The 15,674-nt window shown below is 36.9% G+C and overlaps 1 protein-coding gene across 1 annotated transcript in view; it reads right to left on the bottom strand.

Annotated features, from left to right (window-relative positions):
* The window catches only part of NAALADL2 (N-acetylated alpha-linked acidic dipeptidase like 2), a 244,835-nt gene that overhangs the window by 168,979 nt on the left and 60,182 nt on the right, over positions 1 to 15,674 (bottom strand). Inside the window, exon 4 of the mRNA XM_065640342.1 lies at positions 6,816 to 6,935. Within this exon, the coding sequence (XP_065496414.1) occupies positions 6,816 to 6,935 (120 nt within the window). The remainder of the gene's footprint in view (positions 1 to 6,815; positions 6,936 to 15,674) is intronic.

Below are 15,674 nucleotides of genomic sequence, written 5' to 3'. Positions count from 1 at the left end.
ACATCACTGTATATCACCCTTCAAATGCTGGAATAAGTACGAGATAAACTGACACACTCAGTTTAAAGTAGTCGGGGTAGTAACAGCCTACTAGGAACTGAACAATAGAGCTCCGTGTGATTTGGCTCCAATCAGCAACACAAAACCACTCTTCAGACTTTTTTTTTCAGTTATCAATTATAGATTTCTCAAGTCAGTACCATTTCTCGATTTTCTTTCCCATAGTACATCACACAGAGGAAAATTGTATCACAATCAGTACTTTCATTTTTTAAAGCCATGTTTTAAACTGAGTTTACCAATAAAAAAAAATAAAACATGCCTTCAGGATGAAGCTTTAAGTGATAAATCTGTGCAGAGAAACTTGTTTTCCTGATTCGGTTATGAGTACTCAGTGGGCTGGGGGTGGTTTTCTTAGTCACCCCAACACAGAACGAATTTATGCTATCGAGGGAAGGTGTCTCCAAGCTTCTCCAATTAGCTGTTACGGCTTGTTCCTTCTGTTCAAAGGGACAAGAAAGCATTGTTATCAGTCAAAGCAGGAGGAGCATAACTGAGAAGTATGTCTACTAATCTACTATGTCTACCAATATACTTTATGATGAAGGAAGACCCATGGTCCTTCTTCAAAACAGACATAAATTTTCGCAGTGATGACTAAGGAGCAAAATACCTTGTGCATCATTCCATGAATCATGAAATCAGAAAGAGATAAATAGATGACTAAAAGAATCATTCAGAACACAGGACTGATGGCAGTGTGGAACCTCAATTACATGAACAGCTTTTTGTTACAGACTATTGCCCAGTAAATTTCTTGAAGGCCTTGGTACAGAACCTTTTTTATGTAGGAAGTAGAGAAAGAACTTAAAAGGAGCCTTCATTGGACTGCACTGTATCCAGAATAGCACCGAAAGCAACTGACTTGAAGGACAGAATCTCCTATGAACTCAGGGGAGACAAAGGCTCAGGGGAAAGGACCACAGCGCAAATAGTAGTTCCTTGAAGACAAAGTGAAAACTAGCATATTTTGTAGGAACATAATTTGCCTAAATAGCAAACTCTGCATCAACAAATCTGATCGTTATCAATCTGAACTCAGCTTGGATTATTCAAGAGGAACTCTCTGGATTTTAGGACTCTAAATAAGATTTAGAAGGATGATAAATTAGAGAAAACTTGAGAAACAGGTATTCAAGTGGATGTTACTTCAGATTCAGCTCTCCGGTTCTAGTTTTATATGCTTCTATAAACTTTTATCCATACTACCTATACCTATGGCTTGCATTTTCAAGAAGGGAAGGGATATAATATCATTAAAAATCCCATAGCACTCACATTGGAAATGGGTATATAGAGACTTAAGGAGCCTTGGGAAAAAAAATCCATTCTAGAGGAAAACAAAACACAACACAACAATAAACAAAACACCACCACCACCACCCCCAACAAACCAAACCAACCAAAAAAACCAGCAGTGTCCTTAATAACAAAACGTATGTAAGGTGTTGAAGTTTCCTAAGAAAAACCATTTTGGTCAATACAGTTTCTATATATATATATGTGCACACTGTACCTAGATATTTATCTGTACATACATATACGCACACATATACCTGTATATATATAGGGAAGGAGGAAGGCATGGAAGGAGAGAGTCCTAATTAAATGGAGATTTAAAACGTAATCTTCACAGTTACATGTGCTAGCCATAAAAAGTACCAGACAGAAAGAAAGAAAAATGTAGAAAGTAGAAAAGTGAAATAGCTTTTTCCAAAGTAAACTTATTTAAAACTAACACAGTTATTAAATAGAAGCCTTTTTGCAAATTGCCTTTATTCTGGGGACCTTTAATATTTTCCATTTAGTAAATCCTTATCCGTAAGTGCTTGCCAATAACCTCTGCATAAACATGCAAGCATCCACATTTCTAAACTTCATGACAGTTAAAAAGCAATTTTATGAATATTTATGAAGGCAGTAAATTATTAAAATAAATATAGATATTTACACATTAGAACAACATCTTCATTTAATGGATGTGGAAAAAATGTTAATATGTGAACATTTTAAAGATGAAGTGGTTTGGCCTTCAGGGCTTTTGTTACTCTATTAAAAGTTAATTTAGGACAGAAATTACGGCTTTTTCTTGAATCTCAACCCCAAAAGATTAAATCATGATCAAGACTCACAACGTTTTTCAAAAAATGAATCCAGCGACGGTATTTCCAGAGGCTGGATATTGAAACTGCTGTGCAGTTCTCCCTGAAAAAAAAGCCTCCTCTGGCTTCTTTAATGTGCTCACAGTGGTGACATAGATGAGTTTTATGGCAGAGGAGCTGGGTGCTGGTGAGGTGGTTTCATCAATCTTTCTGTCACCGCACATTTTATACTATTAGAATATGTTTCTTGTCTACAAACACAGCAGGCAACTCAAGTTGCTCTTTCTCAAGAAGGTGTTCTACATCACAGAAGTGATTTGCTTAATCACTAGTAATAAAAATCATCATCTTTCTCCACATTTATGTATCCTCCCGATTCAAGGACATCAGGGAGTCTGCTCTGACCTCCTGTATGCAAATGGCTCCTGAAGTTCACCCGTGATCCAAATAACCTGAGTTGCACCAAAACCCAAATTTTCCTTCTAGCCAGAACACAAGGAGGTAGTCACTTCCAATCTGAGGGTGTGAGGAGGCAAGTATTCTACCTTTGTTTATGGTAGTTAATGCCAGAAGTTGTGCTTCACTTCTGTTCTACATTTGTCTCACTTCAGCTTTCTCCTTAAGGAAGTTTTTCTTCTTCCTTAATCCAATCCCCTCTTTATTCAGAAAGAAGCCAACTCTTACAAGTGTCTCAAACTAGTCATGAGATCCATTTAGTAGTAACCATAGTAGTTCAAAATTTTTCCTTCGGTCAGTTATTCAGCACCGTGCCCTTCAACCAAAAATTAGTAGCATCATGGCTATACCAAGTTAATGAATCATCTCGGCACTCCCGATATGCTTCACTTCTCGGTCCCCTGGCTTAGTTTGTGCTGGTATAGAAAACGGTCACTCCAGGAGCTGGCAGCAGTTAAGTTCCTAAACCTTTCAGTTTCATTTGAAAATGACTCTGCCTTTGCCATACTACAACTGGCTCCAGCCCTTGAAGCATTTCTACCATTCTTTTCTCCCACTTCTAATATTCATTTTAAAATAGGCTACAGAGTCTTGCTCCCTTATGGATCTTCATAGTGCCATATCAAAGGCACCACCCCTTTCTAAACCTCCACTCCAATCTGTGATTTATATATATATTAATATATATCCTTATCCTTTTTTCTTCACAGTAATGTAAGACCTACCTGTGGGGTTTTTTTTCCCCTGTAGTCAATGGTCTTTTTCATATTTTACCCTGCTATAAAGGTAGGGTCCATGCTCTGACTTTTCACATGTATAACTTATGTGGCTGTAGTAAGATACTTGCGATTTGCAAAGGTCCAGCTTAAGGGGTTGAGATGTGTCTCTGTGGCTGTGCCGATACTCCGGGAAACACAGCCACTGCCGTAACTGCCACCCCTCTTGCCCTGATCAGATATGATGTTTTGTTTCAGTGGGACAGAAATACAATACTCCCAATAAAATCTGAAAATCATATTCTATTACTTAAACTAAGGTCAGATTTCTACAAACCTTGTTCTCACACAGCAACTTAAATTTATGCACCTCACCAAATTTAATCAGAATTACTCTCATTAAGGATGAAACTACATATTCTAACAGTACATTAACTTCAGGTTTTTCTGTATATTCCAAATTCCCTGTATAGTCCAAGTTACTATAAGCTCTGAACCTTGTCTGTTGTTTTCAGTGTGTCTGAAGATATGAGAGATGGGTCCAGTCTGAAAAACTGAAAGTAGACGTTCCAAATTATTCTCAACCTTGATCCTCCCCCAAATTTTGTACCCTATCCAATCTCCATAAAATACTAAACTAAACCTCTACAGCAAAAATATTGTCAGTAATACAATTATTTTTTCCAAATATTCACATTTCCATCACTTGGGCTTATTTCTATAAATTATTCCCTTGTACATCAAGCTGTTTTCTACCAGCACATACTTCCTTCTGTTAATGTGACGTAAAGACTAAAGAAATGTTGTTCACTTTCCATGATAATCTTTCTGCCAGCAGCAGTTTATTATTACATTCAGGCTTTTTCCATTGGACTCAATACAGAAAGAAAGAACAGTTGAGATTAATACAAAAAAGGCAAATTAAAAAACACGAAAGGGGAAAATAGGAAAAACACATGAAAAACAGTAGCTGATGATGGCAGTAAAAGAGACAGAGAGGCAAAAAGCATACTCATGCAAGAGAAAATGCAAAGCTGAAAACTAAAGACATGATTAGAAACTCTTATGAAGATGAAGCTTCAGTGCAGGATCTGTAGAAATAAGACCCAAATCCAGAGTGAGCTATTTGTATAATATAAAGTAATAATAATGAGAAACTAAAGAACATTAAAATGTGAAAAATACAAGTTAAATACCTAAATTAGAAAGAAAATCAGTAAATATATATATATATATATATATATATAGCGACAGCTCTGTTATGAACTAGTGCTCTGTTTTAATGCGATGTAAAACCAAGCACATGGAAGAGAGAGATAAGGAAAATATAGGCAGAGCGAAGTATCTGCTGAAACAGAAATGTGAGACTCAATAAGTTCAGAAACATAAAAATTAGGGGAAAAGAAGATACAAAAAGTGGATTCAGTAGTGAGATACTGGGCCCATTTAAACCAGCAGGACTTGCTGTTTAAGGCAATCTTTCTCATACTTTTAATAGCTTACGATTATTTCACAGCCAAAGAGAGAGAATTTATCTTCTAAAAAAAGGACAGTTTACAACCTCAAAAGGAAGAAATAAAAAATAAAGGGCAAACTTCCAACCTGCAGGAGCAGAGCACAAAAAGTAGGTTTGTGGAGTTGTATTTTTAGCTCAGGGCCGGAACGCGCATTCAAAGTCCATCTCCTGATCATACCACACTTTGGTTCGTATTGTGCAATAGGCTCAGAACGTGCAAAATGGATTCTTTTGGAATACCAGAGGAGCACCACAAGAGTTGCGGCTCATACACCTCAGCCACCAAGCAGTGACTTCTTGGTCCCAGACTACAGCCAACCCAAACTAAAAGTCCCTGAGATGCGCCCTGTCCTCAGAGCCAATCCTTTTGCCCTGCTCCCTCAGGCTGCACTACTTGCTAATTTAGACTCACTAAGTGCTCACAGGAACACAAATTAAATGGGTAAAACGTCCATCTCATAGACACTTTAGACAGCACTATTACAGCAAACTTCTCGTCTTTATTGAATTCCTACTTTCTGAGCCCTAATTGCTGTGTCATTGTTTTTGTCAGTTTGCAGTGAAATGCAGTATAAGATCCATGATGGAAATGATGGACAACAGCCAAGTTCTAACGATAACTGACCTTTTACGGGTGTAATCAGATTGCATCTAAATAATTTAAATAAACAGCTAAAGCTACTCAGTTGAAAATGGCATTTTTATTGAGATAAATATTATTCCTATAGAAAAATTATTAAGTGGTTAGTTTCTGAAACTGTGTTGTGGTCCAGGTTGTGCCTTTTATGGCTGACAGAGCAGATCCTGATTCTCTTAACTATAAGATTTGGAGTTACCATTCTTTTATAATTGCTTTTGTGAATTGGGAATGAATTGTTTAAATATTTATTGGGCTAGTGTATTTTCTGAAAGGCAAATAAGGCATTTTTATTTATAAAATATTTGCGATATAAGGCAGTTACTTGACATCTAGAGGTTAAATGTGGTTTATACGCTGATTCTACTATGTCTAATGTGCAAGTGGACTAGTGAGCTCCATCTCTGCGCCCTCTGCCAGCTCTAGAGTTGGAGGAGAAAGAACAGGCACACACACACCCACATACACCCCTCCCACACACAACTGCAACCCAAGGAGGAGGAAGGAGCGGAAGAAAAACACAGTTCTTGTTCTGAACTGGTGGTAACCCATCCATAGACCAGTAAATCCTAGTAATTTTACAGGAGTGACTGATCATTAATGGCACGGGGAGTAAATGCCTATCTCTGTATCTCAGGGCAGTCTGCTGACACATTTTACAGAGCAGAAAACACCACAGAACTCAATGATCTTTTCCAGTTCTCGGTCCCCTTCTTCCCTCTGAGCTGGTAAGGATGGCAGAAAGAACCAAGGCGGCAAAGGCAAATTCTCCAGAGAGCAAGGCTATGTTACACCATGATGAAATCAAGTTACGATGTCATTTCTTAAAGCCACAGACAACAGTCTTAGTCCCCCACAGCGTACACTCCTGGTTACAATCTCAGTGCTGGCAGAAGCCAGAGGCCAAGTATGACATACAATTACGCAGAAACAAAAGATTTCAGTGCAGTGTTATATGTACACTTTTAGTGGACGCAGATCCAACCACCCCTGCTCTCAGTTGCCTTCCTGCCACCTCCCCACCATGCTCTATTATTTCTTTTAGGGATTTCTTTATTTGCCAAAAGGCATATACTACACTCAGAGAAAATATGGGACACTACTGGGGTACCATGAGATATGCAGCAAAATAAATAACTGTGACACATAAAAGGTGCTGTAGATCAAAGTGGCTAGTACTAAGGAAGAATCTGAATGCCAGTAAATCCTGTCTTACTGGTAAAGAACGTGAAAGTCTTCGTTTTGATATTTTGAAACTAAAAAAACAAAACCAAAAAGCCCCGAATGAGTAAATAATGAAGCTAAAGTGCAACAAGCATTTGACTAACCTTATAAAGCAAAGGTGACTGTCCTAGCTTCAAAAGTGCAACTTTTTTGGTCACGTTTGTAGTGGCTTGAATCCGGATCAAGTCTTCGACAGTCCCATACTGCACATCAACAAGTTCCGCCTGCAAACAGAAGACAAAGTTTAGACTACACCTATAACCACTCATCACTGAGGGTGCTCCTTCCATGGAAACCAAGTTGTTTGCATAAGTACAAGCACCTGAGCAGAGTTCTGCAATTATCTCACCCCTGTTTCCTAATCAGGATTACCTGTAATAACAAAGAGCTTACAAATTCAATCTAACAGATATAAATTTATAACTTTGCAGTTTTCATTCACAATTCATCAGCTCTGATAAAGACACTTCTTTCTTTTTTGCCAGTGGTTATAATAAGTGGTGTTGATTCTGATGAGAATTTCCCCTTAGCTACAGGAATGTATTTAAAACCATGTAAGGGATACTAACTCACTTCTGTTAATTTTCTTAAATGGAATCAGTCTTGTAAAGCATTTCATTAAAGGAGTGAATGATTGTACTGGTCAACTATAAAAATGTACAGATAATACATACTTTACCAACCTACAGTTTTATTATGTGGTCTCATATGATTCCTGATCTTACGTTAACTATTGACGTATTTTCTTGAAATCCATCAGTTATCCAAACATTATACTCAGACAACCATAGCGATAACAGACTACACCACTCTGATGCATAAACTTTTCTATTAATACGTATTTTTAAATTATTTAGAGACACTTCCAACTAAATAAAAAGTGTTTAAAGCATGAGGATCTTCAGCTCTTCAATTAGGACACAGCAAGAACATGTAGAAAATGTCTAAGTTATTATTAAATGTCAAGCATTGGTAGTAATGGAAAAATACTTCCAAGATATGCTTTCGAGGATTTATATATATATATATATACACACACATATATATATATATATATATATATAACTTAAGAAGGACCAAGGACATTTTTCTCACACATTTATAGCAATAAATTCTGGAGAAGACCAAGTATGAGGATAATCAGTCTTGTACATTATTATTTTAGAATGTTATGAAGCTCTCATGACACCATTGAGGACATTCTGTAACTCCTAATTCCCTACACAGTGTTCACATAAAACACAAATACAAAGACACAAGAATATTACATGAGTGCTTAAAAATTAAAATAAGAGGAGTAGTAAGAGAGAGAAAAGTTTCTCTTTCAGTTTCGTTTTGGTAACTTCATTGCCAAAGGCAACAGTTCTGATTTTGGGCATCTCTACAAAAATTTAAATTTAATTTAAATTCTAGCAACAGTTGTTTAGGATACGTAGGATGTGTGACATTTTACTAGATTCCTGAACCCAGGTATTTTTGAAAGTATTTACCATTATATTTTGTCTGAGTTTGCACCTTAACGTTGAAGTTGAAATCATACAAAAATGTTGCCAAGGTTCATGTCTTCTTAAATGTATTCTTATAAATTTTCAACTTAACAAGTTTTTAAGTCTGTAATGTGTCATTGGTGCCATATAAACTAAGTATTTAGAAAGGTCAGCCAAAATTATAGAACACTTCTAAGAACAAGGATACATCAGATTTAACACTGAATGCTGAAATGCAGGAACAGAAAAAACTTGCGCTTCATGCAGTTTCTTCTGAAATATATGAGGTTTTTAATATCTAAAGAACTTGACAACTTTTTTGTAAGAAAATTCAAATGGTGACTACAGGCTGAAGTGCAATATAAGTTGTTGGTTTGTTTTTTTTTTTTTCTCCGTGTCATCACCGTATTTGAAAAGTATGATAAAATCAAGTGACAAAGTTTTTATCCTAGCAGAAGCTATTCTATATTTTACCTAATTTGATGCCTCTGGTTAGAAAGAGTTCACCTCAAATGAGGAAAAAGCATTAACCAGCGTACTTCCTTGAAGTTCACACAAACTTTACCTCATTCTGTAGATTTCAGCTTTCTTTTAATTTGTACTCATAGATGTGTCAATAAATACACTTCAGTGCAATAATTATTAGTGTCTCAGAAGTCTTACGGCTTGAGAGGTTATATCTAGGCTAATTTCTAGGGAGAACTCTAATCTAATTCCTTTGGACCCAATGCCTTTCCCACTTACCCTCAAGCAAACCAAAAATCAGAGCTTTCATCATTTGTATGAGAGAAACGACACTGAATTTTCCTGAGGCAAAATCAATACACAAAGATAAAACATAATGAAGCATCAAACCATTTGTTTCTACAAATCCCTGCCCATCTACATTCATGTGCTGCTTCTCCTCACATCGTTTTTGCTGGCTGCTCCTCCAGGGTGCTATCCACCACTCTGTAAACAACAAAACTACATGTTTGCACAATTATTAATGCATTTAGCAACTGCCCTTGCATGTTCTGAGTTAATTTATGGATGCAAACTGCATCTTCAAGAGCTGCTCACTGGTCTTTCCCAGGCAACATAAGCGCTCAGCAAGAGCAGGCAGAATGAAAGGCCCTACAAAGACACAGCTCATTTTTTAATCATGTGAGAACCAGGACTTGACTCCCTGTTGCCCCAAACACTCAGCAAACCATGTTCTTTGCTCCAAACGTTGAAAGTAAGCCCCAATGCCAAGGCTATTAAATACATTCATACTATGAGAGTACATGTAAGAAGTCATTACATAATGAAAAAGCAGCTGGGTGTAATATAACAAAGAATTACATGTGCTTTCATTACACGTCTTTCACATGAAGGGTATGTCAAAGCTCAATATAGCAGAAGTCTTTCTTTTGCACTTGCCTGAAAAGAAGTATGACCTAAGCCTCTTTTTACTGTCCAGCTTTAGGGGTACTTGCATGCTTATTGTAACTTCCAAGTGACTGTCTTCTCATCACAAATCTGTGACCTTTAATTTTACTTTTTTGAGAACTGTGGGTAAAAATATTGCATGTGTCTACAAAAGTAAGTTATCACATCCTGGTAACATCACGTATAGCCTAGGAGCCAGACATTTGCATAGCTAATCTCAGATCTAACTTGAGTTAAAATGACAAAAAAAAAAAAAAAAGCATAAAATCTCTTGAGTAAAACTACACATGGCTCCTCCCCTCTCAAATGAAGTCAATAACCCACTGGAATAGTTCAGAGCAAAGTCATGACATTTATCAGTCCACTCTGGAAAGCAACAGGTAAACATTAAATTACAATAATAGTTTTAAAAATTATTCCTACCTCCTTTTTTTATTCTACACTTGAACTTTAGTAAAATTTGTAATAAAAAGCAAAATATCGTGCACTACTTAATAATAACATCTCCTGAAATACTATACAGCAACATGAGCTCAGAGTAGTCAGTTTGGGTTTTATTTAATATACTAGGGCACAACTAATTGGACCCTTTCCTTCTAGCATAAAATAAAATATAGAAAAAATACACCTTTAAAATCATGTTAAAGAATCCTATTGAATGCAAAGAGTGCTACCCGCTCAGTAATCCATGGAGAAATTTACAGTCCATTTATGGTGCATGAAGATATGTTTTAGTCACAACATTCCTAACACATTCAGAAATTATTAATTTTTCTATGCTTTCTTTTTTCTTTTTTAGAAATGCTTACGAAGTGACATAATCCTAATTTTACACATTCCAGATTTTTAAAAAGCAAAATACCCCACCCCTAACAACCCATGTTTGATAAACTATGTTCCTTTGGTAGGATAGTTCTGTTCAAAACCAAAAGAGAACTCATCCTTTTATCAGGTATCGAAAAACAGCACTTGTGTACTTGGTTTAGATACTCAAGGGTAAATTCTCTTATGCTAAGACAAGGAAACTGCTAAAGAATGAGTTGTTTTATCCATTTGAATTAAGTACTTATTCTTCATATTGTTTCATGCTACACTGTTTGAAAGATATGACTATTTAGGAACAAATTGCAATGTGCAATATGGAGTTCAGTAGTATTCCCCCATGCATGAAATGAAGTAGGGGTAGGTAATAAAACGAACATTTTTAGAAAAAGTAAATTATTTTATGTTAGACTTATTATTAGTTTCCAAATCCCAAAATGATGCTCAATGAGTTGTAAACATTCTGTCTTACAAACTATGATAAAACTCCTCCAAAACAGAAAAGACAGTACTCTGAAAATGCCACAATCAAGACGGTCAAGGATCTTTTCCCAATTTCTTCTACTTATCTCCAGAAGGAAAGAGAAAAAACAGTGTACTTCATCCAGTCATGGATGAAAAAAGACTACGACAGGTCTTGGAAAGGAAAAGTATGAATAACTGTATGAAGCAGGTGGCAACTGATGTCTTGAAGATGCTGGATGCTATTTTAGAACCCTGCTTTCTTTGCAAATCCGGAGGCAATTAAAAAAATTAGTTAAATAGGTCAAAAATAATAATGAAAATGTGTTTGTCATAGCATGTTGTTATCATTCAACTCATGTGGATGAGGAAAATAATTTAATAACAGCGTTATACATCTGCACCCAATACACCATCTAAGAGGCTGTTTGTGGCTGATGTGCCAGGGGCATACAACGTGGGAAAAAAGATTAAGGGAAAAACCCACGGAAAAAACCCTACAAAGCCAGTACACCCAGGAAGGGCTGTCTGTCACAACATTCAAAATGCAGATGGACTCAGTACAGATAAGAAGGTAGCTCCTATCTGCATCTGCTCTAGCTATCAAGGCTGGGAATCCCAGGGTAGAAAAGCACCACACCTAAGCAAATAGTTTTGCTATTATTTCTTAAGAGAATACATTAAGGCTCAGTACTGAGCAAACTCAAAGAATTCTTATCTGAAAGATATAAACTTATGCAGAGAACAAAGCCGAAAGTAGCATACACACTGTGGTGAAAAATCCCCTATTCTTACTGTTACCTGTTGTTAGTGCCACAGTTCGGTAACCTCAAATTATGAATATATTTTACCAAATACCCATCTGTTGATTCATATTAATGAACAGCTTCTATTCAGGAGGTCAGGACCGTAGATGTAGCAGTTATGAAAATGGCTGATATTCAGTAGCACAGTCAAGCTCATATTCCTGACAGTTCTGACCTACCCACCAAAACAACGTCAGAAATGGATGACCTAAAGAAACTCAAAGTGTTGAAGAAAATTCCCCTACCATCTTGGCCAAATTTGGACACTACTTATCCAGACTCTACATCTAGTAGCCCAGAATGCCCTTTCCTTGAGCTTCTTTTTATGTCTTATTTGAAAACTGGAACGAGAAAAGTCATCTTACGCCTTAAAACATAATAACCCAATGTATTTCCAAGCAACTATGCGAGGCAAGCCAAAAAGAGATGATTTGTGCAACTTGAATATGAACACGCTGTCTGAGCCCAGACAAGCAAATCATTACATATCCGGATTAACCGAAGCCCATTTTGCTCCTTTACAATACTTACGCTATGACATGCACCTGACCAACAATGTCTTGGCAGATTTAAATCACAGAACTTCAATATTGCTCCACATATCAAGATACATGTGTGTGGCTTCATTAAACAACTAGCTGGTCATTAACTAACTAGTGGTTTTACCTACAAGCACTCCTCTTCCAACAGATTCATGACACTTTTTTTCAAAAAGTATTCTTTGTGTCCAGTTTTTATTACGTAAAATTGCATGCTGCATTACAATGCCAGCTAAAACTGCAATTTGTACCAAAACAGAAGAAAAAAAAAGATGTCCCTTAACCTCAGTTTGAGAGTTTGGTCTTGCAGGGGGAATTCAGTCACAGACACATTTTACATGCTCTTGCTTCCCCCTCGTCCTACCTGCTGCTCAAACAGCTCCATCCCGCTCCACCTGCTCCAACAGCTTTTGCTGTTCCAGTATCACTTTTAGAAAGCTTAACTTGTTTGCTTACAGAGGGTGCCTAGAAAGGCTTTATATATAAACGGGTTCCGCAGGCTGCAGCAAACCTGTGGGCTGGTGTAGGGAGGATCCACCCCAGCCCGGCAGGAGAGCGGCTGCCACGTGGCCCCACGCACGTTCCTCCCCATCTGTTCCGAGGCGCAACGTGAAAAACAGTGAAACGTGAGTTTGCACCTACATCCAGAGAAGGAAAGTCATCTCCTGTCTGAAGAGACACGTCATAAGAATAATGTCCTGTGAATGCAAACACTGTTTATTTTAGCAAAGACAGAACGTGTGTCAACTACAGTGAAATTTTACAAGGAAGTGCTTTTGATTATTTTCAAGTAAAACAGAAATATTTCATTTTACAACTATAACACATTTGATATCTTAATTTGCCAGAGAATGCAATTCAACTTTGTTCAATTGTTTCATTTGTAGTTAGTCTGTGTTAGAACAGAAATAACTACGAAAATAGCCTTACAATTTTCAGGTTTCTCATTTTTTCTACAATTCTGAACACATTTTGAAACAGTGTAATTTTCCTGTTTCCCAGTCAACTCTCATATTATTGCATCCCTAGTGTACTGAAATGCACAGGCTGGCTGTATTTCTTTGCATGCTTGCTATACAAACACCTAAAACATAAGTTGTTACCATATGTATATAGACATAGAAAAATAAAATAGACATCCACCTCAAATATGCAGATAATGACACGTAGGTACAAGAGGAAGTCATCCACTGCATCAAGAGAACACTTGAATTTTCAGAAATGTCAGTGAGAACTCTATTTTCCAAAGTATAATAAATGCTTTTTCACAGAGTACTTAAAGCCCTTGCTGTAAGTACTTGAACATAATCAGAGAGATGCCCAACCACATGGTGCAGTAAACACAAATCTGAGTGGCAAAGCATCATTTTAGGAAACTTGGAGAAGAAAACATGCAGTTGTGAAAAGGCAAATGACATCCTTCCTATCTGATGGGATTTTTGTTATTTTAAGTCATTATATAAATGAATAGGTCTCTGTATTACCTCTCTAGATAAAGGACGGGGGAAAAATACATTATAAAATTACAAATGGATTCAGATGAAAGAAAAGGACACCAATGAAAACACGGAATATACTTGAGCAATAAGAAATTCAGGTGGCCCAAATGATTGGCCAAGACAAATGTAAAGAAGGATGTATGTGAGAACAGCATAGCTCTATGTGATTGAATGAGTAGATATTTCCATTTTCAACCAACTAACATTATGGAAAGACGACTTACCTTACAAGAGATATGTAGCATGTAGTTCAGGTAAAATTGTACCAAGAGGGAAACCCAGTTCTTTGTTGTTCCATGCTTTCAAATGTTTATGTTTTTCAAAATACACTCAATATATTTGAATTGCCATCGGGTCATTAATTGTAATATTCTATTGTGCACTTCTTAGTCATCTAAAGGTTTCTGTATGGCAGCACTATTGATCTTTTATTTTAGAAATAGCTAATGTTTATTTTCAAAATGTTTTATTTTAATGAATAACAGCAAGGACTGATTGGAAGTTCAGGATAGGGCCCCACCAGCTATCCTTGCTATAGCGTTATCAGTAGCTCGTCTTTATCCTTGATCTTTCCAAAGGTTATGGTGCAGCTTTTCCTGATTTGTGCCACATTTCTGGCAGGAATACCAAGAGGTATTTGTGAACTTGGTTCTTGTGCTCTCCGCAGGAATGGAAAATCCTGGAGAAAGTCAGGAAACTCTGTGCAAAGGACAGAAACTGCTGCTTTTTAGGAAAGGGCCTGGATAATTTTTCATCTTGTACAGTGGCATCCCATTAAATTGTATCTCAAAGTAAAGGATGGAAAAAAGTCAAAATTATTTAAAATGTATGGAAAAGTCTGATGGTATACTGGAATCTGGGTAGAATCTGGACAAATTGATGGAGAGGAAGGAGTAATTTGACCTCTGATATAATAAAAATGATTTCGCTGGTAATGCAAAAGTTTCACCATCGCTGCAGCCTGGCTGGAGCCAGCACTGGATCTGAACAGAGCTGCACTCTTCTTCCACACAGCCTGGAATCCAGGTCAGCCTTCTTTACAGCACTAGAGAAGTGCTCAGTATTATTGTAGCAATAGTACTTCATAGCGCAGTTTTGAATAAAAGCAGTTAGGGACATTATGACAGAACTAGCAGTTACTACAGAAATCTGCACTCAATTCTTTCTCTTTTCCAGTTATGATTGCTCCTGCCCAGGATGTTGAACAATCAACAAAAAGAAACTAGAAACACAGAGATCAGTATGTACTCTCGAAAATTCGGATTTGACCACAAATTTCCTTAGTGGTCCATCTTCCAACATCAACTGGTCCCTTTCCTGAATTTCAAGAAACACAAAACACTAAATGCAACAAAGAATGCACAATGGTGATCATTAAAAATATTCACTAGTTGTAACACCTACTGAAGAGGTTCCCTCCATATTTCCTGATTTGTCCTTCCATTTTTGGTGCTCACTCTACAAAGACTATACATTATGAAGAAATCACCTTCATTGTTTGCAGAGAAAATTGAAAAATTACGAAAGTTTATTTCAGGCAAACCCACTCTACAGGCATCAACATACCAGCAATAAGATCATCGGGGTAAAATCTGAACTGAGTCAGTCTTACACATCAGATCCTGAGCCTCTGTCCACAGTGATATAATTTCTAATCCTAGACTTTTAGTTGCTGTCATTACATGATTGTAATATTTTCTTCTAGCCTGAAGATGCAGGAATTTTATAGGTAAAAAGAGAACATGGACAAAACATGAAAAACTTTTTTGAGTAAAATGTTTGATTAGAAGAATGATATAGCGATTCTTTTGCTGTTAGTATAATTTCTAGCTTTTCATACTATTTCATCCTCCAAAATACTCCCCAAGTAAAGATCGTGCCTGGCAGGCATTGACCTGCTGTAGGAGAAACGTCTCTCCTGGATTACAGTGCAGC

The sequence above is a fragment of the Caloenas nicobarica genome, chromosome 8, assembly GCF_036013445.1.
Source record: "Caloenas nicobarica isolate bCalNic1 chromosome 8, bCalNic1.hap1, whole genome shotgun sequence".
In the NCBI taxonomy this organism is placed as follows: Eukaryota; Metazoa; Chordata; class Aves; order Columbiformes; family Columbidae; genus Caloenas; species Caloenas nicobarica.
Note: the sequence above shows the minus strand (reverse complement) of the source record. Positions and strands in the feature narration are given on the sequence as shown.